This window comes from Oryx dammah, unplaced genomic scaffold (assembly GCF_014754425.2).
Source record: "Oryx dammah isolate SB20612 unplaced genomic scaffold, SCBI_Odam_1.1 HiC_scaffold_24, whole genome shotgun sequence".
In the NCBI taxonomy this organism is placed as follows: domain Eukaryota; kingdom Metazoa; phylum Chordata; class Mammalia; order Artiodactyla; family Bovidae; genus Oryx; species Oryx dammah.
Genome location: NW_024070208.1, coordinates 21,882,979 through 21,910,879, shown reverse-complemented (window position 1 = coordinate 21,910,879; position 27,901 = coordinate 21,882,979). Strand labels below are relative to the sequence as shown.

The following is a 27,901-nucleotide window of genomic DNA, read 5'->3' as shown; positions in this document are numbered from 1 at the left end:
GAAAATTCTATGGACAGAGGAATTTGGAGGGCTACAGTCTGTGGGGTTGCAAAGAGTCAGACACAGCTGAGCACAAATATGCAAATACAGAAACTGCATGTTTACATATAGTCTATGCATGTAATTTTGTAAATCCTCTCAACTGTTATAGCCCTCTGATGACATCAGATATATGGCTAATTATATTTCAAAGAAGTACGCTTACTGCATGAAAAGAAAAAGGTTAGAGAAAGTTGTCTTATTACTAATTCTAAGATATTCTTTTTGTTTAGAACTACTAGTTGAATCCATAAAAGCTGGTGATTTTTTTCTATGCAGGAATATTTTTCAATTACTACCATATATACTTTTAAATAATTTAGTATTTATACCATTCAAATCAGATACAATAAAGAACACTGTATATTAAAACTTCTGGTAAAATTATTTTATTTAGTTATAATATGAATCTCCAACAGCTTGAAAGAAAAATTTCCATGGTCTTCAACTAAAGTGTATGCCACTTTCTTTTAGAATGTCCTGTTTTTCATTGAAATAATTTCTAAACCACTCTATATGTTCAACCTTCTGTTTAACACTCAGATATGGGTTTTTGGAAAGGCCACAGGTCACCAGCTCCATGAAGTGGCGAATTGGTCCTTGTTTTGGAAAACCCTCCAGATGTTTATCCAGAAATATATGTTCATGAAATTCTGAACCATCATCATCAAAACCTAGGAAATGAGACAAATACATTACAATTTTTAATGTAAAACCTACACCAATACAGTATATTAACACATACATATGGAATTTAAAAAGATGGTAATGACAACCCTATATGCAAGACAGCAAAAGAGACACAGATATAAAGACAGACTTATGGACTCTGTGAGAGAAGGTGAGGATGGGATGATTTGAGAGAATAGCATTAAAATATGTATATTACCATATATGAAATAGATGACCAGTCCAAGTTCGATGCATGAAACAGGGCACTCAAAGCCAGTGCACTGGGCCCACCCAGAGGGATGGGGTGGGGAGGGTTGGGGAGGGGGACACATGTGCACCCGTGGCTGATTCATGTCAATGTATAGCAAAACCACCACAATACTGTAAAGTAATTAGCCTCCAATTAAAATAAATAAATTAATCCAAAAAACCCCACTACACTATAAAACTAACATTAATGAGGTAGTATTACAGTTAAAGGCATGAACTTTAGAGTAAGACAGAGGTTTGCTCACCAATTTAACAACCATGTGACTGGGCAAATTAACTTCTCTGAACATCAGTTTCCTCAGGCACAAAATGAGTATTAGAACAGCACCTTCTTCATGGAGTTTTTGTAAAGATTAAAGATTAAATAGACAGAAAGCTTGTAAAACTCTTACACTGCTTAGCATTTTACCAATATTCAAAATGGAGCAGTAATTATTACTAATGGATATTTTAATATCTAAAGAAACCACTAAGAAAACTATACAAACTACACTAAAAAATACATAAAATAACATGGAATCTTAAGATATATTCAGGCAACTCACAGAAAGCCAAGACAAGACAGAGAGAGAAACAGAAAAATGAACAGAAAACAAATAACAAAATGAGACTTAAATCCTAACAGATCAGTAATTACTTAAACGTAAATGGCCTATAACCAATCAAAAGAAAAACATGATCCAACTATACGCTGTATACAAGAAACTCACTTCAAACACCTATAACATAGGTGATGAAAGTATGGAGGAGGACGTGTCTTGCTAACATTAAGTTTAAAAAGGAATGCATGAGTGGCTACATGAACACCAGATAAAGTAGACTCCAGAGCAAATATCAGAAAGAGGAACCTTACATAAGAAAGGGATTAACCCACTAAGAAGATAGCAGTCTGGATTACGCATTCACCAAACAAAAGTTTCTAAATACGTGAAAGAAAAACTGATAGAAACATAGAAAAATCCACAATTATGGTTTTACTATCCCACTGTCAGCAACTGATAAAACGGCCAAGTAGAAAATTAGCAAAGACATAGAAGAACCAAATATTAACCAGCAGGATTACACTGACATCTTACAGAACACTCCAAACTAGTGCAGAACACAAATTCTTTTCAAGCAACCATGGAACGCTCACCTGGTTTAACCATACCCTGGGTCGCAAAACAAACGTCAACACATTTAAAAGAACTGAAATAATACACAGTATCTTCTCTGATAATAAAGGAATCAACACAGAAATCAGTAACAGGAAAACAGCAGGAAAATCTTCAAACAGTTAGAAATTAATACAAATAATTCATGGTAAAAAACACAATTGAATGAAAAGGTGCCCATGTGCTAGCCAAGGAGAGAGACCTCTGGAGAAACTAACACCGCCGACACCTGGGTCTTGGACTTCCAGCCTGCAGACTATGAGAAAGTCTGTTCTGTTGTTTAAGGTACTCGGTCTGTGATATTTTGTTATGGAAGCCCTAGCAGACTAACATGGATCCACACGAATATGCCAACTTTCCACAAAGATGCATAGATGATTCAGTGGAGAAAGGACAGTCTTTTTGATGAATGGTGCCAGAGAACTGGGTATCACTGAGCAGAAAGAAAAAGAATCAAAGCTTCGTACTTCAAATTAACAAAGAATGGATAATGGTCTAAACTACATATATAATATGGCATAGCCACTCTGAAAACAACTTGAAAGGTTCTTTAAAAAGTAATATTTAACTACCATACAACCCAGCAATTGCACCCCTAGGTATTTATCCCAGGAAAATGGAAATTTGTATTCATACAGAAACCTGTACATGAATATTTATAGCACCTTTATTGTTAACAGGCAAAAACTGGAAACAACCCAGATGTCTCTTATCAGGTGAATGGTTAAACAATAAGGTACATTCGAACCATGAAATATTACTCAGCAATAAAAACAATAGCAAAAAACCCCTACTGACACATGTAACAACTTGGATAAATCTCCAGAGAATTAATTATCCTAAGTGGGGGGTGGGGGCACTCAGGAAAAAGGTTACACACTATGTGATTCCATTTATATGGAAAAAATTAGAGAAATGGAAAATGGATTTGGTGATTGCCAGGGATCAGAGACTAGGAAGGGGAGGCAGTGGGAGGTGAGTGAAATGTGGCTTTATAGGGTATAAGAGAGATCCTAGAGGTGACAGAACTGTTCTGCATGCTGACTGTGGTGATGGTCACGTGAACCTACATATACGGTACAACTGCACAGAACACACAAACACACTCGCCAACAGCGTGCATGTGAAAGTGGTGACATCTGAACGTGGCTGAAACACTGTCGATGCTGACTGCCCGGCTGTGATGCTGTCCTGTGCTTATACGTGCGATAACTACTAGGGGAAATGGGCACAGAGCACATGGACTATTTATCATTTCTTACAACTGCACGTGAACCAATAATTATCTCCAACACAGTTTAAAAATGCTCTCTCATCAGTTAGAACTATCTTCCACTTATTGAAAGAGATTTTTAAAATTTTATTTGAACATTTAAAGATCTAGTCATCACTTTTATAAAAACTGAAACACACAATAAACAAATCAAGGCATTAGATTGCTAAATGGCCACACACTACTACTATGCTTGTATATATAACCCTTTGCAATGTGCCTTTGCCCTTCTTTCCATGAAGAGGTAGATACAGCCTGTTGCTCCAACCCTTAAATTCGAGGCTGGCCAGGTGACCTGCTTGGTCAATGGGACATTACCAACTCAATGCAAAGGCCTGAAAAGCCTTTACTATTGTTTTAGGAACTCTTCTACAGCTAGGTGAACAAGCCCAGCCTAGCCCATGAATGATGAATGACATATAACCCCCTTATCGCCTCCCCTGACAACAGACAACACCAGCTAGATGTGTGAGAGAAACCAATCAAGAATGATCCAACCCCAGGCACCTACCCAAGCCAACCAGAAAACACATAAGCTCATGAGCAGTTATGACTTAGCTGTTGTTTTACTAAGTTTGGAGTGGTTTATTACATAGCGAAAACAGAATTGGTTAAGGTTTTCCTAAGACTTCTTCAGGCTCCCCTAGTGGCTCAGACAGTAAGAATCCACCTGCAGTGTAGGAGACATGGGTTCAACCCCTGGGTCAGGAAGATCCCCTGGAGAAGGGAATGGCAACCCACTCCAGTATTTTTGCCTGGAGAATCCCATGGACACAGGACACCAGTGGGCTACAGACTTAACGGGTTCCAAAGAGTTGGACATGACTGAGCGACTAACACACAAGACTTCACATTCAGAATCCAACTCTTCTGAACTAGCTTTTCAACCCTGAGTTGTCAGTGGCCATGCTTTCCAACATTCCATTGAGAACATCTGTGATGCAGCATTTCTTAAGGGCTCCACTGTGGCCTCTTCTGATGCCCCCAATGCAAATTTAGATGCATTTCCACAACAGGCAATGACAACTACCTCTTCACTGAGGCCTGACTAGCATAATAAGATACATCAGTTTCAGAGATATTTAAAACTTTGAAAAACAAAAGTATGTTGTATTCGATGAAATGCAGGAAAAGAGACATGCAGGAATATTTTAAACAGAAGTTGTACTCTAACCCATAACCCTCCAAAGTTCCTATTCACATTTTTCAAGGCCGATTACTTCCAAGACTAATCACTTCTAAGGTGTATATCCTTCTAGCCCTTTTCCTATATTCATGTGTATTTTTTCAGACAAATTATTGTTTTAAAAAAATCTTTCCTTGAATCCCATTGAGAATTCTCTACGGTTATCAATAGTTTACATCACCAGGCAAGCATGTTGTTCCATCTTTACTTTTTTTTGTTTTTGTTTTTAAGGCATATGCACCTGGGGATGGGAATGGGGAAAATGCAATATAAAGGTAAAAATGGAAACCAGTCTCACTCTGCTCAAGATCTTTCCCATATCATCAAATATTGCTTACAGTTCCACATGACAGTATTCTTTTAAAGAAAAAGTATCTGTATGGCTAATATAATATGAAAAACAAGGCAGGTTTCAATGTTCAGTAACATTTGGAACAGAGTATGTTAGGGCTAAAAAATAAGGTCTGTAGCATTAGAAACATCAAGGTAATAATTGCTCTCAAAAATCTGAGGGTGACTCCTGGAATGAATGTCATGGTTGTTAGTTATTAGCATCTTTAGACATACTTAAGATATAAGACTTAAGACAGAAAATTGTGCAAGAGAAACTATTTTGAAAAATAGTTGTACTAATACAAGATCAATAATTAATTTATTAAATCATTAACAGACCAACTATCTCTGACATAAAGTCATAATGAGTTAGACAAATACAGAAATTATGACTATGCTCTATTAGGGGGAAAAGCATCTAAGGGCATAGGTGATCTTATCTCGTTACTCTTTCTCTAGATGATAAATCAATCATCTTTTTAACTTAGAAAGTATAATGAACAGATCGTTCCTGAATGTGTCAATGAATGAAGAAAGCCAAGTAGTACTGAGAAGTATAAAACAAAGAAAAAAAAAGAAAGTGATAAAGAAGGGATACTGTATACAAAACTAAGTTCCAGATAGATTAAACAGGAAAAAGCTAACAGATCTACGTCCAAATTAAAATCTCTGTTGGTTAAAGACACTCTGAACAGTTAAAAGATAAGCAATAAGGACTTCTAGTTAAAATGTAGTAGATTGAACACATGACTTTTAAAATCTCTGCTCCCTTTTAACACCTACTAAATGGGAGTAAAAGGAATAAAAAGTTAAAAAGTTCAAAGATAAACAGAACAGAAAGTGAAACCGTAGCAGGAGTTATCACCAAAATGTTAGAAGGAAAGTGGACAGATAAGTAGAAACTGACTCAGCTGAGTTGAAAAATGCCAAAACCAAATTAAGAAGCAAACAGACATCAAAGGCTTTAGAAATTAATGGCACCATATACCACTGAAATTAGGAATGGGGATGAGGGATAAAAAACAGAAGACTAATTAAAAACTGGTTTAGGGGATAATTAGATTTCCCAAGATCCATCTTCTACCTGTACCTCTAGATAACTACACCATCCATCTCCCAAAGAAGATGGGCAGTTTTATTTTTTGGAGAAACTAAAACAAAAAGAAGAATGAATCATTTAATTGATAAGTAGGGCAATTAAGTCTGTATCCTGATTAGTGAATAATTCCTCCCCACTCCCACCAATGGTGGAGTCATCCTCACCAGTTGGAGGATCAACTGGCTATCTTATTAGAAGAGAATGTGTCCATATTTATTGCAGTTTAAAATATGCCTATTGTTTGACCCTTGAATTAACATACTCAGACATGGACAGAAGGATATGTATAACAGGATTCACTAAAGCTCTATTCATCTATAGGAAAATGGTAAAAATAAATTCCAGTCATTCATACAAAGGCATAGTACAGAATACATAATAGTTCCCATTTTCTAGAACTACTAAAACAAAGTTGATCTCTGTGTACTGACAAGGAAATGCTTAAGACATACTGCTAAGTAAAAATAAATAAAATTAAAAAGCTACAGGACACTATATGTATCATATGGCCCCATTTAGACCAAAACAAAGATAAATGTGAAACTATCATTTAAGGTGGATGTGGGGACATACATCAAACTACTGGCAATGGTTGTTTCAGGAAAAGGGACGAGAGCTGAGGGGTAAAGTTTATTCTTTATTCTTCTATATTACGTTTTTGTGAGTAAACTTTCATACATTCATTTCTATAGCTTAAAATACTTTTTAATAAGCAAAAGAAACAATATATAGTAAGGAAAAAATAAGAGTGGAAAATTACAGACAAGAAGGAAACCCCAGTGGTGTACAATTAACTAAAGCAAATAGGTTAAATCTGTGTCTAATTCTACTTAAAATATTAGTAAATGCAATTCAACACATTATTGACTGGAGACGTATTAACGTATTAGTTTCTACAAAAATCCCCTGGTCAATAATGTGTTAATATTACTGACTACAGCTAAAAATACAGTATAGCAAATAAAAGGTAAAATCCAGTGAATAGCAACGAACAATTTGACAAAGAGTGTATTACAGCACTGAAGCAAATTCACTTTCACTTTGACTTGTTTTCACTTCTATTTTGTCAAAACTATTATTTCTTTTCCTGGCAGTACTCTGAGGCTCTTGTTCACTGGCCACCATCTGAAACAACCAGCAGATTGTTTCAGACAACACAGACCTATCATCTTTATATTTGCCCCAATTTTCTCCACACTGTATCCTCCCACATAACCACCACTGAGTTTTATGGTAATTCTGAGCTTTTCTAACTATTCTTGCTAGCTCATGTTATAGCACTCATTCCAGACACCCAGGCAAAGGATGGCATGTTGTAAGTGAACAAATTTAAACCAACTGAAAAATAAAAGCATGACTGACATCCATGACTGAGCTTTTTTGCCCACAGAAGCCTCCAAACTGAGAATTTCTCTTGGAGGGCATTTCAAAGACACCTGTAATTTGGTGGAATATACATGGCTGATGAATATTCAAGAGCAAGACTCTTGTTAACTGGGTAGTGATAAAAATGGGATTAAATTTAGATAAAGCCAAAGCTAAAATAAAAGTGATCTTATTGGAAAATCTACTGGAAATAATTCCATCTAACCATTCTTATATGGAGAAGGCAATGGCACCCCACTCCAGTACTCTTGCCTGGAAAATCCCATGGATGGAGGAGCGTGGTAGGCTGCAGTCCATGGCGTCACTAACAGTCTGACATGACTGAGCGACTTCACTTTCACTTTTCACTTTCATGCATTGGAGAAGGAAATGGCAACCCACCCCAGTGTTCTTGCCTAGAGAATCCCAGGGATGGGGGAGCCTGGTGGGCTGCTGTCTATGGGGTCGCACAGAGTCGGACACGACTGAAGCAACTTAGCAACAGCAGCAACCATTCTTATAAATCTCTGGACTGGAAAAGCATATCAGAAGGGATAAGTCAGGTCTTAACTGGCAAAAAAAAAAAAAACCATCAAATTGAAAAGACAATTTTTACATTTTAAGTAGCAAAACAAACAACAGATTTTTTTTTTTTTAATGTAACAGAAAGACACAACACTGGGAAGTAAATTGTAAACACAGGACATGCCTTTAAGATGTTTTCAGCATTGTGTTCCCAACCTGACATGGTAAGCCCCTGTTTTTTCTTTGGGGGCAGGGGGAATCTTTTTCCAAAAGTATCAAAGTAAATCTTCATGAAACTAGTATTATTAGGAGAGAGAGCATGATATTTCGTTACTCTTAAAACTGAAGTATAAGAAACATAAAAGAACATTACTAAAGGGCTAAGACTCCGGGTTCTAAGGCCAGTCCTCTTATTAAAGTATTGAGAAGATAAGTGTGTACTGAGGGGGGTGATCAAAGTGAGAAAGTTTCCACAGTTCCCTTCCTGTTTTTCATTAAGATAACAATTGCCTTCAGGAGCTGGAAATGAGATACCTCCCTTTCTGATCCCAAAGCATCAATAATGTGTACAGTGTACACATGGACACTTGTCACATTTATCTCCCCAACCTGACCAGAAAACATGTTTGGGTTTTTTTTTTTCCTTTTTCAGAAATCACACTTTCTCGAAAACGAGGCCAAATCTAAGCTAAATTCTTTAGCATCTGAACACGCAAGATTTTGATGAACTGAAATATTTCACTGCTGATGACAATGTACCACCAAGTCATGCTTTCCTATGATCCTATTTGGTGGTGCCTAGAAAATACACAATATCCTTGTGAATATTTTAAGATTTTAAAATGTTATAGAAGACAAAATAGTTATAATAGCAAATCCCCTCACAATATCATTGTTGTACAAACAGGGATGATGATGGTGACTTGTATAAGCTGACTTGTTTTTCAAAAGAATCCCATAAAATAAGTCCTATTATTATTTCTATCATTTTATAAGACGGAGGACCCGAGGCTGGGAGAGATTAAGCCTCACTCAGGCACTTGACCTCTAACCACCACAGTTCTCTGTTTCCCTTAAGTTGCATATTCTATCTCAATAACGGGTTTTAAAACATGTCTGTCACCATGAGGACCTGGAACATCCAAGCTTCAACAAATAGAGAATGAAGTCTTCCCTTAACATCATAGATTGTATTTCTTAGGTTTTTTTTTTTTTTTGCTACTTTAAAATTCTATGATCACACACAAGAGGAGAAAGGAACTAACACTTATTCCTAAGTATTATATGCCAAGAACTGTGCTGAGCAACTCACTAACTTATCTGATTTAATTCTTACATTCTTCCAATGAGGTTTCTTTAATTTACAGATGAAGAAACTAAAGCTCAGGAGGTTAAATTATTACCTCAGAGGCAAATGGCTAATAACTGACAGAGTTGGAATCTGTATTCAGGTTTACACAAACAAGTCTGTGGATTTGGGTTTTGTTTTTTTACCTTACCCTGATACCTTTCAGAATGCACATTATGCAATAGATGAAACACAGATTTCTATATTATTGAATATATCATACAAATATTTAAAATATTAAGAATTTGCTAAAGGATGTGTAAGCCCCTAAAGTTTTCCTATATAAAATACTACTATATGAAAATATAAGACTATTTAAACTTCCACCCCACTTATCCAAATAAATGAAAGGTTATCAAAAATTAAAATATTACAGTGCAGAATATTACAAAGGTTAAAATATGGACTACGTTTTCCTAAGACTTCCTGAGGTGTCTGCAATTTCTAGCTAATCTTACCATAAAAGTAAATGAATCTCTAACTGAAAATACACCTATAAATATTCAATGACATGTTTAGCTGATGATATCATGAGTGCCATAAAAAATAAATAACAGAGTTAATACTGTTTTCCTTTTGACTGAGGAAGAGGTAACACCTCCAGAAAGATCTCCAGCAAAGTAGATAATATTTATTACCAGCTCAAAGTATCTAGGTATGCAGCCAGAGTTCCAAGGAAGTTCAAAGCCTCCAAACATATTTGCTTTGAGAGGTTTTGAATACAAGAAACATGTGCCTTGTTAATGCAATGGTTTCAAATAAGATACTAGTGTACAACTTAAAGAGATGTAATGTTGCCCCAAACTGAAGGATGATCTTACCCAGTATTTAATGTACTAGAAGATTTACCAAGTTATCTCCTGCTTAGCAAGCACAAAACTGTCATCTGTGGTTTTCAACACCTGGATGTCATAGAAATTCATGATGTCATTTCTGCCATAGAAATTTACTTTATTGAACAATCAGAATTAAGTGAAATCTTAGTATTCCTCTTAAAAACACCATCAGATTTCTTTTAGGACATCACAAAGATGTCTACACTAAGTTTTAAAATTCAGGTAAATATCCAGAACCTACAACTGATCATCTACCAGATTAACCTCAATCAGAGTTTTATAAACGTCTGATGTTAAGACTCACCCGCTTCATTATTAATGGGGAACTCCCACAATTTCCCCTCTTTTGTCCACTGGATCATCTCTTCAAAACCATTCTGAAAGGGCTGTTCAGTGACTGCTGCTAACTGCTTGGCGAATTCTACATCCCAAAGAGAAGGTGCTGCCTCTGTAGAATAAAGACATACGAAATATGCACAGTTCTGTGTAATTATCTTTCTTTTAAAAATGTTATCATCACCTCTGAACTGGCAATATATTTTCAGATCTTGAAACTCATAATTAAACAGTATATAATGAAAGGTCACTCTCTGATAGCTAAAGTGGAAACAAAAACTATATATAAAGACTACAACCACAATAACTGTAAGCCTCAACTTTTGTTTTTACTACAATGCTAGGTAATTAACCCCTAGTCTCACAGTCCCCTCTACTGGAAAGGAGAAAAGAAACATCCATGTGTTCAAGGATCCTTTTGATGAATGTGAGAACTTTTATACAACATGTGATTTCGATCTGTAAACTCTAGACTGTTTTAGTCTGTCGAGATAAGTTACTAATGTAAACTAAATTACAATAACAATGACAATGATAATACTATTAATGTATACTGGGCATTTACTCTGTGCTAAATGGTTTTTATATATTAGTCCATTTCATCCTCACAACCAACTCTGTGAGTAAGGTAATATAATGTTAGCTTATTATGATCACTATATCACATTTTAATCATTTATTTCCTTTGGAAATTCAAGACATCTTTGAAGAATGAGTCATATTCTCACCAACTGTTGCTGGTGGAAATGTAAAATGGTACACTGCTTTGTAAAAGAGTTTGGCAGTTTCTTAAGAAGTTAAGAATACACCTATCACACCATCATTTTACTCCTATTTACTAAAAAGGATCCATATATAGATCTGTACATGGAAGTTCATGTATGACTGTGCCTGACCACACACTGACTGCTACCTATGAATTATGTTGATCTTTTACATGGGATAAGGAGAAGATTTCAGCAGTTAGGCTAATTAGCCACAGTTAGAGTAATCATAACAGAAACTAATTATTATGGTTACAACTTTTAAATTTATTCAGTGGACACTGATCAACTTAAGTTTTTTCCATAATCATCATTAAGAGTCACAACTATTTATTGAACGCCCACTGTGTTCCAGACAGTTGTTTAGTCGCTAAGTAGTGTCCAACTCTTTTGTGACCCTCTGGACTGTAGCCCACCAGGCTCCTCTGTCCATGGGATTTCCCAGGCAGGAATACTGGAGTGGGTTGTCATTTCCTTCTCCAGGAGATTTTCCTGATCCAGGGATTGAACCTGTGTCTCCTGAGTCTCCTGCACTGGCAGGTAGATTCTGTACCACTGAGCCACCTGGGAAGTCCATCCAGACACTACTTGACATTTTAATTATATTATCTCATTTAATCCTTGAGATGTATGTATTACCCAGACTTCATAAGTGGGAAAAGGGAGACTCCGAGAGGTTAGTAAGGCAAAATCTGAATTTGAATAATCAAGATCTATGTAACACCAAAACTCTTTCCATGAGGCTAAACTGCCTCTCAGCTCTAGGTTACTCCAGGATAAGCAGTTGGGTCTAAGACACGCAGCAGTGGTAAGAACTTAGCAGGGAGCAAAATCTGGGAACCATGGGATGGAAGAACTCATTCAGTCAGTCAATAAATAATTAACGAATGCAACATGTCAGGCATTATTTTTATCAACACATGGTAGGGAAAGAGCAGTGAAAAAACACTAAATGTAAGTTTGCACATTGTTGCTATGACTGAATTTAATTGGGAACAAAAGACTTTCTTCAGATTCATGCAAGCAGAGCTTATTAAAATGCCTTCAATAGAGTACATTTATATAAATCTGTGCATTACTTTCCTTAATAGAGCATAATCACTTAATTTTATTTTAGAAAATACATACACCTTCAGTACCTCTGGGTCAGCTCATCTTAAGTTTCAGGAATAGGATACCTGATTTTAAAAAGCAAGCTGGCTCCTTCAAGAATCCATGTGCCTCTTCTGGTTGTTCATTAGGCAGGCAATACAGCTACCCACCCTGTCAACAGATTCCCTTTCAGAGGCAAGTTTAAGAGTTGCCACTTTGTTATTCTCTGGAGGTCTGGTGGTTTAAGATTCACCTTGATAGACCAGGTTCAATCCCTAGTCTAGTCAGGGAACTAAGATCCTGCTAGTGCACAGTGTAGCCAAAAAGAGTTGCCACCTCAACAGGGGAGAGGTGATCCATTCTCCATGTCTGTGCTTTTGCACTTCCTTTTCATCAATCATCTATGACAGAATGCAGTTGTCACAGTACAAGAAGGGGGATGGTCACCTAGTTTCATCTTCAGTTTAAATGAACAGTGACTGAATTAATGCCTTTTCTCCATGGTATTTATTTATAGCTCATTTTGTTTAAAAAAAAGATTTAAGATAACAGATTCCTATTATTTGTAAGCCACTTGGCTAGGGACTATTCATTACACAAAAATCAGTGAGACCTAGTCACTAATGTCAAGAGATTTATTGAACAGTGGGAAAATCAGGTGTTTTTATAACTGATAGAGCCACTGGAAGATAGCCTAGGAACTTAAATATCAGAACTAAAATTATTTTTACCAAGGTTCAAAAAGCTAACTTACAACGTTTAGAAATGAAAGTCACTTATAAGCATAGACCATTTGTATGGAGTTTCTTCACTTACTTTATCAGTAAAACAAATTTAATGTCAAGCAAGAGGACACTCTTAGTTCTTTTTTAATTAGGATTAAAATGGTGACTAACGAATTTGACTTCTTGCTGAAAGAGAGAAGAGAACAAAAACTAACCGACTAAGTGTGTTAAGAAAAAACACTACAAGTCCACTAAATACATTTTCTGAATGCTCTCCTTCCCATCTCCTAAATAATCTCTAAACCATTTCTACAAGTTAGCATCTATAAATGACATTCCTCTTCTAGATAGTAAGATGCCTTAGGGCAGACATTACAATTTTTCTTTACTAACAACACAGAGGTATGTTGCAAATAGTCTAATAGTTGATCATTAACATTTTAACCCAGGTTAGCAGCCACTCTATAGATCTGGATCCCTGAAGCAGACAGTACTTACCTCCTGTGTCCCGTGGGGCTGCAACATTTCAAAGGGGAAACCTGACCAACACAAGTATGTTAACAACTACGTGAATAAGCAAGATCCAGGTAGACAGGGCTTCCCTGACGGCTCAGTGAATACAGAATCCACTGCAATGCAGCACATGGGGGTATGATCCCTGGGTTGGGACAATCCCCTGGAGGAGGAAATGGCAATCTACTCCAGTATTCTTGCCTGAAAAATCCCATGATCAGAACCTGGCAGGGCTACAGTCCATAGGGTTGCAAAGAGTCAGACAAGACTGAACATGAATATGAATAGTCAAAGATAGAACGTTTCCACGCCTGAGAAATAAATAGTGTTACTTTTTTTTTTTTGCTAGTGTGTGAAAACTCCAGGATTTGGAACGGATGGCTAGGCTCTTCAAACATGGGGAAAGATCTTTCAGCAACTCCTCTCCCTCCAGTATCAATGACCAGGGCACAGGCAGCCCACGATCACTTTCGATGCAGGAGAACAGTCTTATTTTCTTAACAAACCTGTTTCAGGTGCCTCTTCAGTAACTGCCTTAAGCTCAAAAATATTAAGTCTCTTCCCCTTGTATATACTTTTCCTAAAACTGAAAAAGAAAAAAATTATTTTAATGAATATTTTTATACATGGTCAACAAAAATTGTTTATGAGAGGAAACTTTTATATGAAAGTCAATATAAAAATTTAAAGTAAAAAAAATTAAAAATTAATTCCACTGACCCACACCAGACATTTGAATTAAACCACATGTCTTTAGGACTGACAATTAAAAATAGGAATAAATTCACTTGAATTTTTGCATCATAATACAGCAAAGCAGTTACAACAATTTAACTTCCAAAATACCTAATTGAAAAGATCAACTTTGTTTACTACAATTTTTATTTGCTCCATTGCATATTAAGGTTTTAGAAAATCTGATGTTGTGGAAAGATATCAAAATATGCTAAGTTAAAAACTGTTAAAGTCAATATTTGTCTTCATTTAAGGGTAGAAAACACTGCATGCTTCTTAATTACAAATTATAATTATAAAAGACTGCACAGAAAAATCAAAACATCTCCACTTGCAAAGTGATCATTCTGTAATTTTAAAATTATGATTAACTTTATTTACAAAACTATTTAATTAACTCAAAATTAATGTCACAGAGTTAATAGGTAAATTTTCTTTGTTTTAATCAACTGCTTTATGCATCAATTCATGTTCTTATCTGAAAAAATTTCCTAGCAGATTAAACACTAGGTTATAAACTGGAAGGTTAGCTCTTAAAATAACTTTGAATTCTTCTCTGGATCAAATTACTTTTTTCTACTAAATTAAACTAACTGAAAAAAATTAAAATATCATGTTAAAATTAGATAAGTGAAAAGTGTTAGTAGCTCAGTCGTCTCCAACTGTTTGGGACTCCATGGACTGTATGTAGCCTGCCAGGCTCCTCTGTCCATGGGATTCTCCAGGCAAGAATACTGGGCTGGGTAGCCATTTCCTTCTCCAGGAGATCTTCCTGACCCAGGGATCGAACCTGGGTCTCCTGCCTTGCAAGCAGATTCTTTACCATTTGAGCCACGCCCTAGGGCGTGATATTCAGCATGTCACAGGCAGGCAGACCGACTGACAGGACTATGGAAGATGTCCAGTCCGGAATCAGTCAGATGCACGGTGCAGGCCAGCGTGGCTCCAAAGCCGGCACTTGTGATTCACACTTCTCCATTTCTGATGGAAGCAGTCAGTTGAGGCCTGGGTTGTCTCAGGTTGCTCCAACCCAAGTCACAGCAGGTGAACAGTCTGGTGTATCACTGCTTCCCCTTATTCTAGAGTCCTGTAAGCAGCTTTTTAATGCAGGCATTATAAGCACATAAACCTCTTCCCTACTTTTTTAGCTTCCGCCTTGTCGCCTTCTAATTTTTGATGACTGCTCAAATCATTAAAAATCAACCTATGATACAGCATTCTGATGTAGTTGCATGGAATCATTTCAAAGAAGACTGACTCGGAGACTGATTTAAAGATGACTACAGTTAAATATTTTGGGAGAAGCTCTTTGTTTGTGAAGTTTTCTAGGGTGTTTTGTGGGATTGTTTTTTCACTTGAGTACAGTTGATTTACAATGCTGTGTTAGTTTCTGCTGTACAGCAAAGTGAGTCAGTTATACAAATAAATATAGCAACTCTTTTTTAGATTTTATTCCCATATAGGTCATTATTGGAGGAATCGTAAGTTAAATTCCAAGTGACACATTCTACTTCACTCAATGTCATAGATATACAAATTACTTTAATTCAAATAATCTTCCAAAGTCACTATAACATCTGAACTTCCTTTATTAACTGCTGACCATCTTTTCCAATCCTCTTGTATAAATTAATAATTTAATACCCAGAAGGCGCTAACTCAGGTTCCTGAGATTATATGTAGAACAAAATCCACGGAATAAGCAACACACAGAAAACACTCCAATTGTAAGCACATCCTGCTATAAAGTTCAGTTCGTGTTTGTCAGACCATGCTAAATATTCGGCTTTCTCTCCCCAACTATCACTTCAAAGGCTTGAAGGAGAAAAAGCACAAACTTTACGTAAACACAGCTTTCTACTATAAAATAACTATGTAAGACATGGCTTAGCATCTTTAAGAACTACAAATTACCGAATTGAGATTGCCACAAATAAGCTACCACTTAAAGGTATTATAATGGATCTTCCTTTTTTTGATGGTGGATCCTTTCTCTGAGGTGTGAAGAAAGATGATTCTAGAAAAAGGTAAAGGCTACATGAACATGCTACATCAGAATGAAAAATAATGCTTCTCACAAAACATTCGTTTGTTCAGAGTCTGGTCAGCTCCACTTACTCTAAACAGGAGACCGCTAATCAGGGTAAATGTGAGGCGGGGCCCATTTTGATTAATGAGATAGAAAATGGAAGGCTGCTAAACCCAGTACATCTTTTCCTCTCTAGGAGATGGTAAGCAGAGACTACGGAGACAGATGTAAATGTATCCATGACGCTCAGATACCCAACAGCAAGAATATACACGGCAACAGAGTAAATCGACAGTTCAACAAATCAAATAAGACTGCAGAGCCTGAGTACCTTTTTCTCAGATCAGCCGTCTTCTCTTGGTCAACGAAATCATCAGCCCCTTCATCAAACTGAATCTGGTGCACTGGTCGTGTGCTAGCTCTTGCTGTGGAGGATCTGGCAACTTTCATATCTGATATGATGTTACTGAAACTGAGAAAAGAGAAAGGTCAAGTGTGTTAGAAGTCTTAGCTATGGAAGAGTAATGAACTTTCTGAAACATGAGATTCATATAATTCTTATTTCACGTCTATGTACTAATAATGAACAAAAAAGTTATGTCTAAATAAAAGACTATATGTTGTGTATCAATACCATAGACCACTAAGATTGCTGCTGCTCTTTTAGAAGTGCTATTTAGAAATGTTCATTCAAAACATCATTAAAGGTGTCACTCATGAGAAACTGTCACACACCCAGAGAAGTGGAAATACAATCAGTATCTTTATCCCTATCACCTAGATTAAAAAGCTGCATTACAGCTGAAATGTAGCCATTTTTATTTGCTGCCTTACGTTTGTTCAAATACAAATAAAATGAGCGATCATATTATGCATAAAATCAGCATATTATTTACCTAAAAAAAAATCTTCTCAGAGAAATTCTTATTCTGTTACTTATTATTTTTAATAACATTACTGAATGTACCACTTCTTTTTCGGGGACAAGAATTATATAACTTCTCAAAAGAAGTTTTAACCATTCCACTGGTCTTGTAAAACTGTGATCTTCCTTATTAACATGTGAGTTATAACAGAAATCAAACTGCTAATATTTACGAAGCATACTTTATATCCAAATGGATATATTACATATATTGCCCAGCATGCACTGAGTGAAGCCAGCCTCTTGGAGGTATCAGTGCCACTGGCACGGCTATCTGACTCACTAACCTAATTTTGGGTTTCTCTCCATCCTTCTGAGCCTTCGAGTCTTCCTCGTGCTGCCGGAGCTGCCTGAGCAGCTCCGACTTGGTGGTCTGCTTGTCAAAAGGGAGAGAGTCAGCAACTGCAGACGCAGCCGCCACCAACTCCGGGCTCAGGGACTTGCTTCAGAAAGAGAACATGGAAAACAAATGAGAGAGAGGCATGACTTCAGTGGAAAGTCAAATTTGATTTCCTGGGTAAAAAACTTCTTGTCATTCGAAAAGTACCATTCAATTTCCAACAAAATCAAGGATTCTTAACACAATATTGTAAATCAACTACACTTCAATAAACTTAAAAAAAAAAAACGAATTCTTAAATATGAGGTATCAGTTTTATAATAAGTGTTACAATGCTGAAAGTTCAAGTTAATGGATCCTTAATGCAGCACAATACTAACTCAGAACAATATATGAAGGTGGAAGGATGAGGGATCAGCCTCAAAAAGGATAAATTTGTGGATTTTTAAATTAGATGTCATTTTATTTCAAAAAACAATATAGACTGCAAGCAAATATAAAAGTCGTGAAACCTGTTTATATAAGCTTTAATCAAAACCTCCCCAAACTGGAAACAACCCAAAGCACTATCACCAGAACAGATAAACTGTGATATATATCCATACAACGAACAGTACTCAGCCCCCGTCACATGTATGAAAATGAATGGAAAAAGCTGGATTAAAGAAAATTGTATCTTGCATGATTCTACTTATATCAAAAGGCCAAATTAAGGTGAAAAAAAAAAATCAGAACGGCAGCTGCCTTAGGACAGAAGGTTACTGATGGGGAAGCTGAAGCTGGGGAATGCTTTGCACCTTGGAAAGTGTGGGTGTTCCACGCGCACATCAATTTGTGTTAATATCCTGCCGCTAAGATCTGTATACTTTAATGTATGTAAATTTTACCCGGCTGGTGGGGGGAACCATAAATCATCAAGTGGGAGATGGAAAGTGAGTGAAGGTATAGATGACACAAGAATGGCAAGATGTGGTAACTATCAAAACTTCATCATAGGATTTTACTTTATATTTTACATTTTCCATAAGCTAAAAAAAAAAAGGCTACTCTTCAGTAAATTAGGGTAAGTTACGAGAAAAATATGCCAGCTACAAAAAAGAAGTTATTTACATTTTTTAACTCACTGAAAATAATTGCCATCTCAATGAGTGGGATCCAAATTACTGTTTTACTTTACTTGGCTTTCTATCTTGGGAAACGATGTATAACATGAAAACTGAGGTTCCCAAATCCCTGAAGCTTGGCCTCAAAGAGACCCTCAAGGAAGCTGTGAGTGAGAGCTGTATGTAAGTCAGTGTTACCCGAAACTGAAAGAAGAAAGGGGACCTTAGAGAATAGGTGGCTAAAACTGGAGCAGGCAGTTGGTTGGTTACAAGGATATTAGTTAAAGCAGGAGAAATTTTGGCTACCACTGTGCCCACCAGGGGTCTTATCAGGTTTCATGATATATTTGGCTCCAAAGCTGTGGGCATGACTGTAAAAACCTAAGATCTTAGAAAGATTTAAGACGGTGCCTTAGAGTACGTTTCAGACAACAGGAATTCTAAGAAACTTAAAGATGTGGTTCCAGGACCTCTCACAGGGAGCTCAATATAGACCTGGACCTTGGTTCCCAAACTGTGCCCTAAGGCACCCTAGAGTACCACAGGGAAATATTAGCCATGTCTGCCAGCGACTGTGAACTACTAAGTCAAAGTAGTTCACGGCCTTAACATTAGACTACCGCATTCCTTTCTATGTCACTGTATCTTTGTAAAGACGGTTCTCCAGCAGCTGCTGTGATAAAAAGCACAAAGCCTTCAAAAATCAGTATGGAACAGGAATGAGTGACAGTGTCGAAGGCTAGGTCATAAGAACTACACAATTCCTAGGGGCTCGTTTTCTCTCCAGACACTCCCCAAATGAAGGTGGAGGAAAAAAAAATCAGAACAGCGGCTGCCTCAGGACAGGTTACTGATGGGAAGATGAAGATGGGGTCCAGCCACCATGCAGTGAGGAGGCCCAGGCCACACACAGGTGTTTCTGTAACAGTTCTGGCTAAGGTATCAGCTAACAGCCAGTATCAACTAGCAGACCAGAGTGAGCAAACCCACAGATGGTTCCAGCTCCTGAACTTCCGAGTCTTCCAGCTGAGGCCTCAGACATTGTGGGGTGGAGCTTAACCTTCTTCATTGTGCTCCATCCACACTGCTGACCCACAGAATTCATGAGCATTAAAAATGGCTGTTTTATGCTGCTAACTTTGGGGGCAATAGTTACACATCCATGGTATCTATATAAATGTGCATAGGTTTCAATACATAATACAAATAAAAAAACTAAAAGCAGGCCATGCACGAAGCAATGACAGTGCATCATGAATCAAAGACAATGATTAACCTAGTTCTGTGCATCTGTCGATGTTACTCGTTCAGTCGTGTCCGACTCTGTGCAGCCCCATGGACTACAGCCCGCCAAGCTCCTCTATCCGTGGGATTTTCCAGGCAAGGTAACTGGAGTGGGTTGCCATTTCCTCCTCCAGGGGATCCTTCCTGACCCAGGGATCAAACCTGAGTCTCCTGCACTGGCAGGCAGATTCTGAGCCACCAGGACAGCCCAGTGGATCTGTGCATCTGGAATCCCTTAAAACAGAGCAGTCTGAGCACAGAATTCTCCTAAGCTTTTATGCTTGTCTCATTCATACCTAATTGGAAAGCAATTTTTAAAATTACCTTTATTGAATCTCTTCCCTCATAGCTCCGTTGGTAAAGAATCCGCCTGCAATGCAGGTAGACCCCGGTTTGATTCCTGGGAAGATCTGCTGGAGAAGGGATAGGCTAACCCACTTCAGTATTCTTGGGCTTCCCTTGTGGCTCAGCCTGCAATGCGGGAGACCTGGATTCGATCCCTGGGTCGGGAAGATCCCCTGGAGAAGGGAAAGGCTACCCACTCCAGTATTCTGGCCTGGAGAATTCCAGGGACTGTATGGTCCATGGGGTCGCAAAGAGTCAGACACATATGAGAGACCTTCACTTTCACTTTTCACTTACTGAATCTCTGCAAAGCAATCAACACATCTGAACCACTTCATTAACAGTTAACTAAATTATAATAAAGCAAAAGGGATCATAAGCAGGTCTGGAAACTGGGAAAAAACCCTCATTCTTCATAAATATTTTAAAATGTGTATTTGAATATTATCTAATTATATGTATATATATTTTAATTTGTTTTATATTGTTTCTAAAAAGGAGGAGAAGATACTTACTACGGGCATTTCCTGTTTGAATTAGCCTACTCTCTACCTAGTTATGCCTTCCAGTGGTAGTTTTAATACAATATAGAAATCAAACAATTCCATTAAAACATTAAGTCATGGTGGCCTGAAAAGGAAGGAAGTCCAAAAGGGAGGGGATATAGGTATATATATGGCTGATTTATTTTCCTGTACAGCAGAAACTAACACAACATTGAAAAGCAACTGTAATAAAAATTAACTAAAAAGTGTTCAGTCACTCTGAGTAGAGAAATCTGTATTATCTGTTTATTCTGCTAAGTGACAGACAGGGATCTTACAGCCACATTTCTTATTACTGACGATGTCGTTGGTGCAATCATTATTTATATACTTATATATAACTAAAACATAATCTTTATTTTTTATTTTATTTTACGTTACAATTCTGTATTGGTTTTGCCATACATTGACATGAATCCACCATGGGTATCTTGACATAGAAACTACAACAAAATGCTAAAATATCATGACTGTACTTAAATTCAGTAAATTATACTCTTTTCACAAGCACAAGGAATTATAATACTTTTAAGAAACCACGTAAGCTGAGAGCCCTGGAATTACTGGTCAAAGGAAGTCATATAAAACAGCTGTAATTAACATGCCAAAATTCTACCCTAGGTGGAATTTTTTAATGAAATTTCAAATAAAGAAGTCTTCCAGAGATACAAAGCTACCTTCAAATCAGGATGTAAATAATGTGTTAATAAACAGCTTAAAGCAATTAAATGTGGTTAACAACTGATAAATATGTAAAAGAATGTGGAATTCTCAATTAGATCACTATTCTTTTCCTCTCTCTAGACTCTACACAGATATCCACTTATTTTCTCATGTAATTATTAGTCTCTGTGTTTACAAACTAATATTTAGTCTTTATTAATTCCATACCTCCAATGTACTCTAAAAATTTTTTTCTGAAAGAAAAAGTTTACTGGAGTTTCCAAAATTACTTTAAAAAAAAAATCCAAATTGCAATTCAATTTACCTCTTTCTGGGGGCATCTTCTGGAGATTTTTGAAGTCTGCCAATTGCAGCTTCCAAACTTTTTAGTTGTCCTCTATTGGGTGGCTTTGTTGTTTGTACATTTACTGTGCTTAATTCAACTTTCATGCCCTTAATAATATTTACCAAGTCTTTTTTCTTATTCTCCTTTATACTCTGTTGGTTCTCCGTTTCTTTGGAAATTTCACAGGCTGGAACAGACTTATCATCTTTCTTGCTACAGATCACGCTGTTAGTGCCAAAATATCTTTGGATATTACTTTTTGTCCTGAAAAGATTAAAGGAAAAAAAATGGAAATATAATGCAAAATAACAGAGCCAGGGCTCAAAACATTGCTTCAGTGGATTTAAATTTCTTTCAGTTCAAACCCTTCCCTTTTGCTTATTCTTGTTGTTAGCCACCATAAGAACAGCACTTAACATTTCTTGAACACATACTGTGTGCCTAGTTTTGTGCAACATTTTATGTATATTTTCTCACACCCACATCAACTCCATAAGGTACGTATTACCCCCATTTTGCAGATAAGGAAACTGGAAACCAGAGATGTAACTTACCCAAGGCTATGTAGCTCAGAGCTCACTAAGGCCTAAGACACACTGGTGAACACAAGTAAGTTACAGGTGTGCTGAGATGCTGCCCACCTGAGCCCAGCAAAGGCTATTCGGGGCCAGCAGCTCCTGGAGTGCCTGCCTGTCGCCTCCTTCCATTTACCTCAAGGTTTGGTATTAATACAAATATCACTGTCTATGTGTTCCATAACACTAAAAACTTTGCAAACCACTGACATGGTTAATAAATTTCAATGTATTATTCTTAAACCCAAAACTAACAGACTGCCTAGTTTTTGTTCTTAACCTGACATAAGAATATCTCACAATTAAACAATATGAAATAAAGAAACTTCTATCATTAACAAAGGTTACTTTCTTAAAAAAAAATCCTGGCTATGATTCTAATCTTTTCGACTTTCTCACTTGAGCTACCAATGTCATTTAACCAATCACTCTTTGTAAACTAAGCTAAAATGGGACAGAAAAAAAAGATTTAGTGGCTAGAGTTGCCATTCTGCTTTCTTCTTTATAGATTCATTTATGAAAAAGAACAACACAAACGATCCCATCTATTTCATGCAGAAAAAGATTTCCCAAATGTCTAAGGAACCCAAATGTCTAATTTTATATTTTGTGGCATTAAGAACCTTTTAATATAGTTAATATTGAAGCACCTTAAAAACTAGTGAATGTGCTAGTCTTGGTAACAGGGTATAACCTATGAAAGTCATTGATTAAATATAGTGAATATCTACTCTGTGCTGGGCACTATTCTAGGCACTGATGATACATTAAAGAATCTCAAGGTCCCTACTTTCACGAAGCTAATAGGCTAGAACACTTTCACAAACTTTAATAACTACCTAGAGGACTTACTGAAACACAGATTCTTTCGTTCTACCAACAGTTCTGATTCAGCAGATTTGGGGAGGGACTTGTAGTCTGCGTTTCTAACAGGTTCCCAAGTAATGCTGATGCTGCCTGTCAGAGGACATCTGAGTAGCCACGTTACTATGTCATTTAATCCTTACAATCTTACAGGACAGGCTGTATTATTATATTTTTCCACATTATAGAAGAAGCTGCTGCCCAAATAGGTTAAATTAATGGTTCTTAACCTCTAGAGGTTATATGAATCAAAAAGGGACCTTATTTAAAACATGGATTCCTGACATTCTCAGTTGGTAAGTCTGGAATCAGGCCCAAGGATCTGCATTCAATCAAGACTTGGTGCCACTGATCTCAAGAAACAGCATAAGACAATGGGTTAAACAGTATCTCAAGTTTTCACAGCTAGTAAGTGGTAGCTTACTGTGTGCCTGCTCAGTCATTCCAGTCTTGTTCAACTCTTTGTGACCCTATGGACTGCAGCCCGCCAGGCTCCTTTGTCCATGGGATTCTCTAGGCAAGAATATAGGAGTGGGTTGCCATACCCTCCTCCAGGAGATCTTCCCAGCCCAGGGATTGAACCCAAGTCTCTTTCATCTTCTGCACTGCAGGCAAATTTCTTACCGCTGAGCCATCGGGGAAGCCCTTTATGAAACCCTTTAATGAAACCTTTATGAAATCCTTTAATGAAAGAGAAAATGGCTTCTTCCAAAAATGCTGAAAGAAACTCTTGATCTGCTCATAAAACTGTCAGAGGCTAACACATCGAACAACTTAAAAATCAGAATGAAAACCAACTGCATAATCAGTATCCTTATAATCAGTACACAGGAGCCTCAATATAATACTCAACACGTGGTACCTATGAATTCAGGAAAACGCTAATCACGATTTCCCATGTGAAAGTCAAATTAACACTAAAGGTATCATAACAGAAAGGTGACAATCAGGAGACTGAATCTCACATATAACCTGTGCTTCAATGTTTTCTTCCAACACTGCTCTAGCACTACTGAAAGTAACGTATATTATTCCAGGAAAATCACGTATGTATCAGTTCACTTCAGTCGCTCAGTCGTGTCTGACTCTTTGCAACCCCATGAATCTCAGCACGCCAGGCCTCCCTGTCCATCACCAACTCCTGGAGTTCACTTAAACTCACATCCATCGAGTCGGTGATGCCATCCAGCCATCTCATCCTGTTGGCCCCTTCTCCTCCTGTCCTCAATCCCTCCCAGCATCACAGTCTTTTCCAATGAGTCAACTCCTCGCATGAGGTGGCCAAAGGATTGGAGTTTCAGCCTCAGCATCAGTCCTTCCAATGAACACCCAGGACTGATCTCCTTTAGGATGGACTGGTTGGATCTCCTTGCAGCCCAAGGGACTCGCAAGAGTCTTCTCCAGCACCACAGTTCAAAAGCATCAATTCTTCAGCACTCCGCTTTCTTCTCAGTCCAACTCTCACATCCACACGTGACCACTGGAAAAACCATAGCCTTGACTAGACGGACCTCTGTTGGCAAAGTAATGTCTCTGCTTTTGAATATGCTATCTAGGTTGGTCATAACTTTCCTTCCAAGGAGTAAGCGGCTTTTAATTTCATGGCTGCAGTCACCATCTGCAGTGATTTGGGAGTCCCAAAAAATAAAGTCTGACACTGTTTCCACTGTTTCCCCATCTATTGCCCATGAAGTGATGAGACCAGATGCTATGATCTTCGTTTTCTGAATGTTGAGCTTTAGGCCAACTTTTTCCACTCTCCTCTTTCACTTTCATCAAGAGGCTTTTTAGTTCCTCTTCACTTTCTGCCATAAGGGTGGTGTCATCTGCATATCTGAGGTTACTGATATTTCTCCTGGCAATCTTGATTCCAGCTTGTGTTTCTTCCAGCCCAGCATTTCTCATGATGTACTCTGCATAGAAGTTAAATAAGCAGGGTGACAATAGACAGCCTTGATGTACTCCTTTTCCTATTTGGAACCAATCTGTTGTTCCATGTCCAATTCTAACTGTTGCTTCCTGACCTGCATATAGGTTTCTCAAGAGGCAGGTCAGGTGGTCTGGTATTCCCATCTCTTTCAGAATTTTCCACAGTTTATTGTGATCCACACAGTCAAAGGCTTTGGCATACTAGTCAATAAAGCAGAAACAGATGTTTTTCTGGAACTCTCTTGCTTTTTCCATGATCCAGCAGATGTTGGCAATTTGATTTCTGGTTCCTCTGCCTTTTCTAAAACCAGTTTGAACAACTGGAAGTTCACGGTTCACGTATTGCCGAATCCTGGCTTGGAGAATTTTGAGCATTACTTTACTAGCATGTAAGATGAGTGCAATTGTGCGGTAGTTTTAGCATTCTGTACAACACTAAACAAATAATAACTAGTATTTTAATAGTAACTGCATAACACTAAAATAATAAAACTCTAGTCCGACCTAACTTTCTCCTAGTCATGTATGGATGTGAGAGTTGGACTATAAAGAAAGCCGAGCACCGAAGAATTGATGCTTTTGAACTGTGGTGCTGGAGAAGGCTGTTGAGAGTCCTTTGGACTGTAAGGAGATCAAACCAATCCATCCTAAAGGAAGTCAGTCCTGGATATTCATTGGAAGGACTGATGCTGAAGCTGAAACTCCAATACTTTGGCTACCTGATGCAAAGAACTGACTCATTGGAAAGACCCTGATGCTGGGGAAGACTGAAGGCAGGAGGAGAAAGAGGATGAGATGGTTGGATGGCATCACCAACTCAATGGACATGAGTTTGGGTGGACTCCAGGAGTTGGTGATGAACAGGGAGGCCTGGCGTGCTGCGATTCATGCGGTCGCAAAGAGTCGGACACGACTGAGCGACTGAACTGAACTGATGCTGCACATCTTTTTCTTGCCTGGCTAACTCAAACCCACGGGCCCCCTTCAGATTTTACCAGACTTCTTTCCAGAAAGGACACCCTGAACCTCCCCTACAACGGTCAGGCGTCTCTGCTCATCCAGGTATTACCTGTTCGACGAATTCTGCCGTCTTCTGCGCTACTCACATTATCTCAGCGGTTACTACTCCACTATACTTGAACTGCCTACTTGGTGGAACTCTAAGCTCTGCGATGGCAGGACTGTGTATTCGGAGCATAACCCCAGTGCTGGCTGGCATAAAGATCAGCGCTTTCAATAATGAAGGTAGGAATAAGACCATCACATCTTGGGAGGTTTTTTTTTTTTTTTTTTTTTTTTTTTAAGTACGTAAAACAGAAGAATTTCGCTTTCTGGAACCTGGATCAAATGAGGGGAGAAGCGGGAAGAGAGATGAGGGGCGGCCCAGGCCTGGGCCCGCAGCTGTTCCCCACGCACGCTATGACCTTGGGCAAGTCACCTTATCTTTCTGGGATTTTCCCTTGCTCAGAGTTAAAGCGGCGGCTTCTAAGCTCTCGCGGGTCATAACACGAACCCCAGGACGCCGGAGAAAGATTAAACTTGAACGTGCCGGAGCCGGGACAGGGCCCACCAGCGCGGAAACGCGGTACCTGACAGTTCCGTGCGGAGAAGCGAGGGGCACAACGATGGCTGCCGATGCCTCCGGGCCTGCGGAGCACAGAGGGAGCTGGGAAAGCGGGCGAAAAGGGAGCACCGCCGAGACCCTCGAGAACATCTCCGAGAAACGAACAACACTTAGGAACACCGGCGGATGACGCGTTCTCTACCAAACACGCCCCCCCGGCTCCCGCTTCCGTCCCCCGGCCCGGCGCGCTCCTCTCCCTTAGCGTTCCGGCGCACAACAAGGGGAGAGTAATTATGTTCCGGATTCGCCCGGAGCCTAGCCGCTGCATGCAGGCGACTGCACCCCACAGAGATTTTAGTCCCAGAGGTGGAGTCAACTGAGGTTAGCGAGGGTGCGGCGCAGAGGATGGGGGGACCCTGATCTCCCAGCTGAGAGTGGCGGAAGCGATCGACTGTGCAGATGCTGCCGATGAAGCGCAGAACTGACCCCAGGGTGCGGCGTCTGGGGGCCAAGAGCTCGACTCTCGGTGATGAACGGTCGCAGCGTTCATCATAGTATTCTCAAAATGATCCATGGCGGCCAAAACGGTTAAAAAGCCAAGTTACCGTGGGCATGCGGTCCGATAAATTCCTAATTCTTTTCAGTCTTTGTTTTTGACGGAGAGTCAAAACGTAAACCATATGTTTCATTTATCCAAAATGGCCTGAGAGATTGAAAAAAAAGATGCAAGAGAGAGATGTGGCTTTTTCTGCCCTTTATGAAGGCAGTGAACAGTGACCCAGAAGAGATGAGGGGTTCCACAATCTGGAAGCCCATGAGTCATGAAAAAAAAAAAAAAATGCCGGCTTTTAGGTCACATGGAAACCTCTAGCTTAGGATCCCATAAGTGTCGGTTGAATAGTGTGTGTGTATGCCAAGTCGCTTCAGTCGTGTTCGGTTCTTTGCGACCCTATGAGTCCGCCAGGCTCCTCTGTTAATGGGATTCTCCCGGCAAGAATACTGTAGTGGGTAGCCATACCCTCCTCCAGGGGATCTTCCCAACCCAGGGATTACCACCACCCCACCACCCCCGCCCCCGTCTGATGTCTCCTGCATTGGCAAGGCGGTTTACCACTAGCGCCACC

At 38.5% G+C, this 27,901-nt stretch overlaps 1 protein-coding gene and 1 non-coding gene across 2 annotated transcripts; both read right to left on the bottom strand.

Annotated features, from left to right (window-relative positions):
- Positions 1 to 405: 405 nt before the first annotated feature.
- Positions 406 to 27,103, bottom strand: MRPS31 (mitochondrial ribosomal protein S31). The gene is made up of 7 exons (XM_040267016.1): positions 26,803 to 27,103; positions 21,825 to 22,109; positions 17,507 to 17,662; positions 16,626 to 16,766; positions 14,037 to 14,116; positions 10,405 to 10,548; positions 406 to 713 (listed from the first exon to the last, which is right to left on the bottom strand). The coding sequence occupies exons 1-7, from the start codon at positions 26,925 to 26,927 to the stop codon at positions 484 to 486; spliced, it is 1,161 nt and encodes a 386-aa protein (XP_040122950.1). The 5' UTR covers positions 26,928 to 27,103; the 3' UTR covers positions 406 to 483.
- On the bottom strand, positions 13,880 to 14,011 carry LOC120883426. The gene has a single exon (XR_005725783.1). It is a non-coding gene; the product is annotated as a small nucleolar RNA SNORA71 (small nucleolar RNA).
- Positions 27,104 to 27,901: the final 798 nt, after the last annotated feature.

Bases quoted from the DNA above. Each gene is read 5' to 3' on its own strand.
- MRPS31 (XM_040267016.1), bottom strand. From the start codon at position 26,927: ATGTTCTCGAGGGTCTCGGCGGTGCTCCCTTTTCGCCCGCTTTCCCAG. The intron at 17,663-21,824 runs GTAAATTGAATT...CTCTTTCTGAAG, and splicing joins GAAGATGCCCCCAGAAAGAG to CAAGTCCCTGAGCCCGGAGT. The intron at 10,549-14,036 runs GTTTGTTAAGAA...TTTATTCTACAG, and splicing joins TGAAGAGGCACCTGAAACAG to AGGCAGCACCTTCTCTTTGG.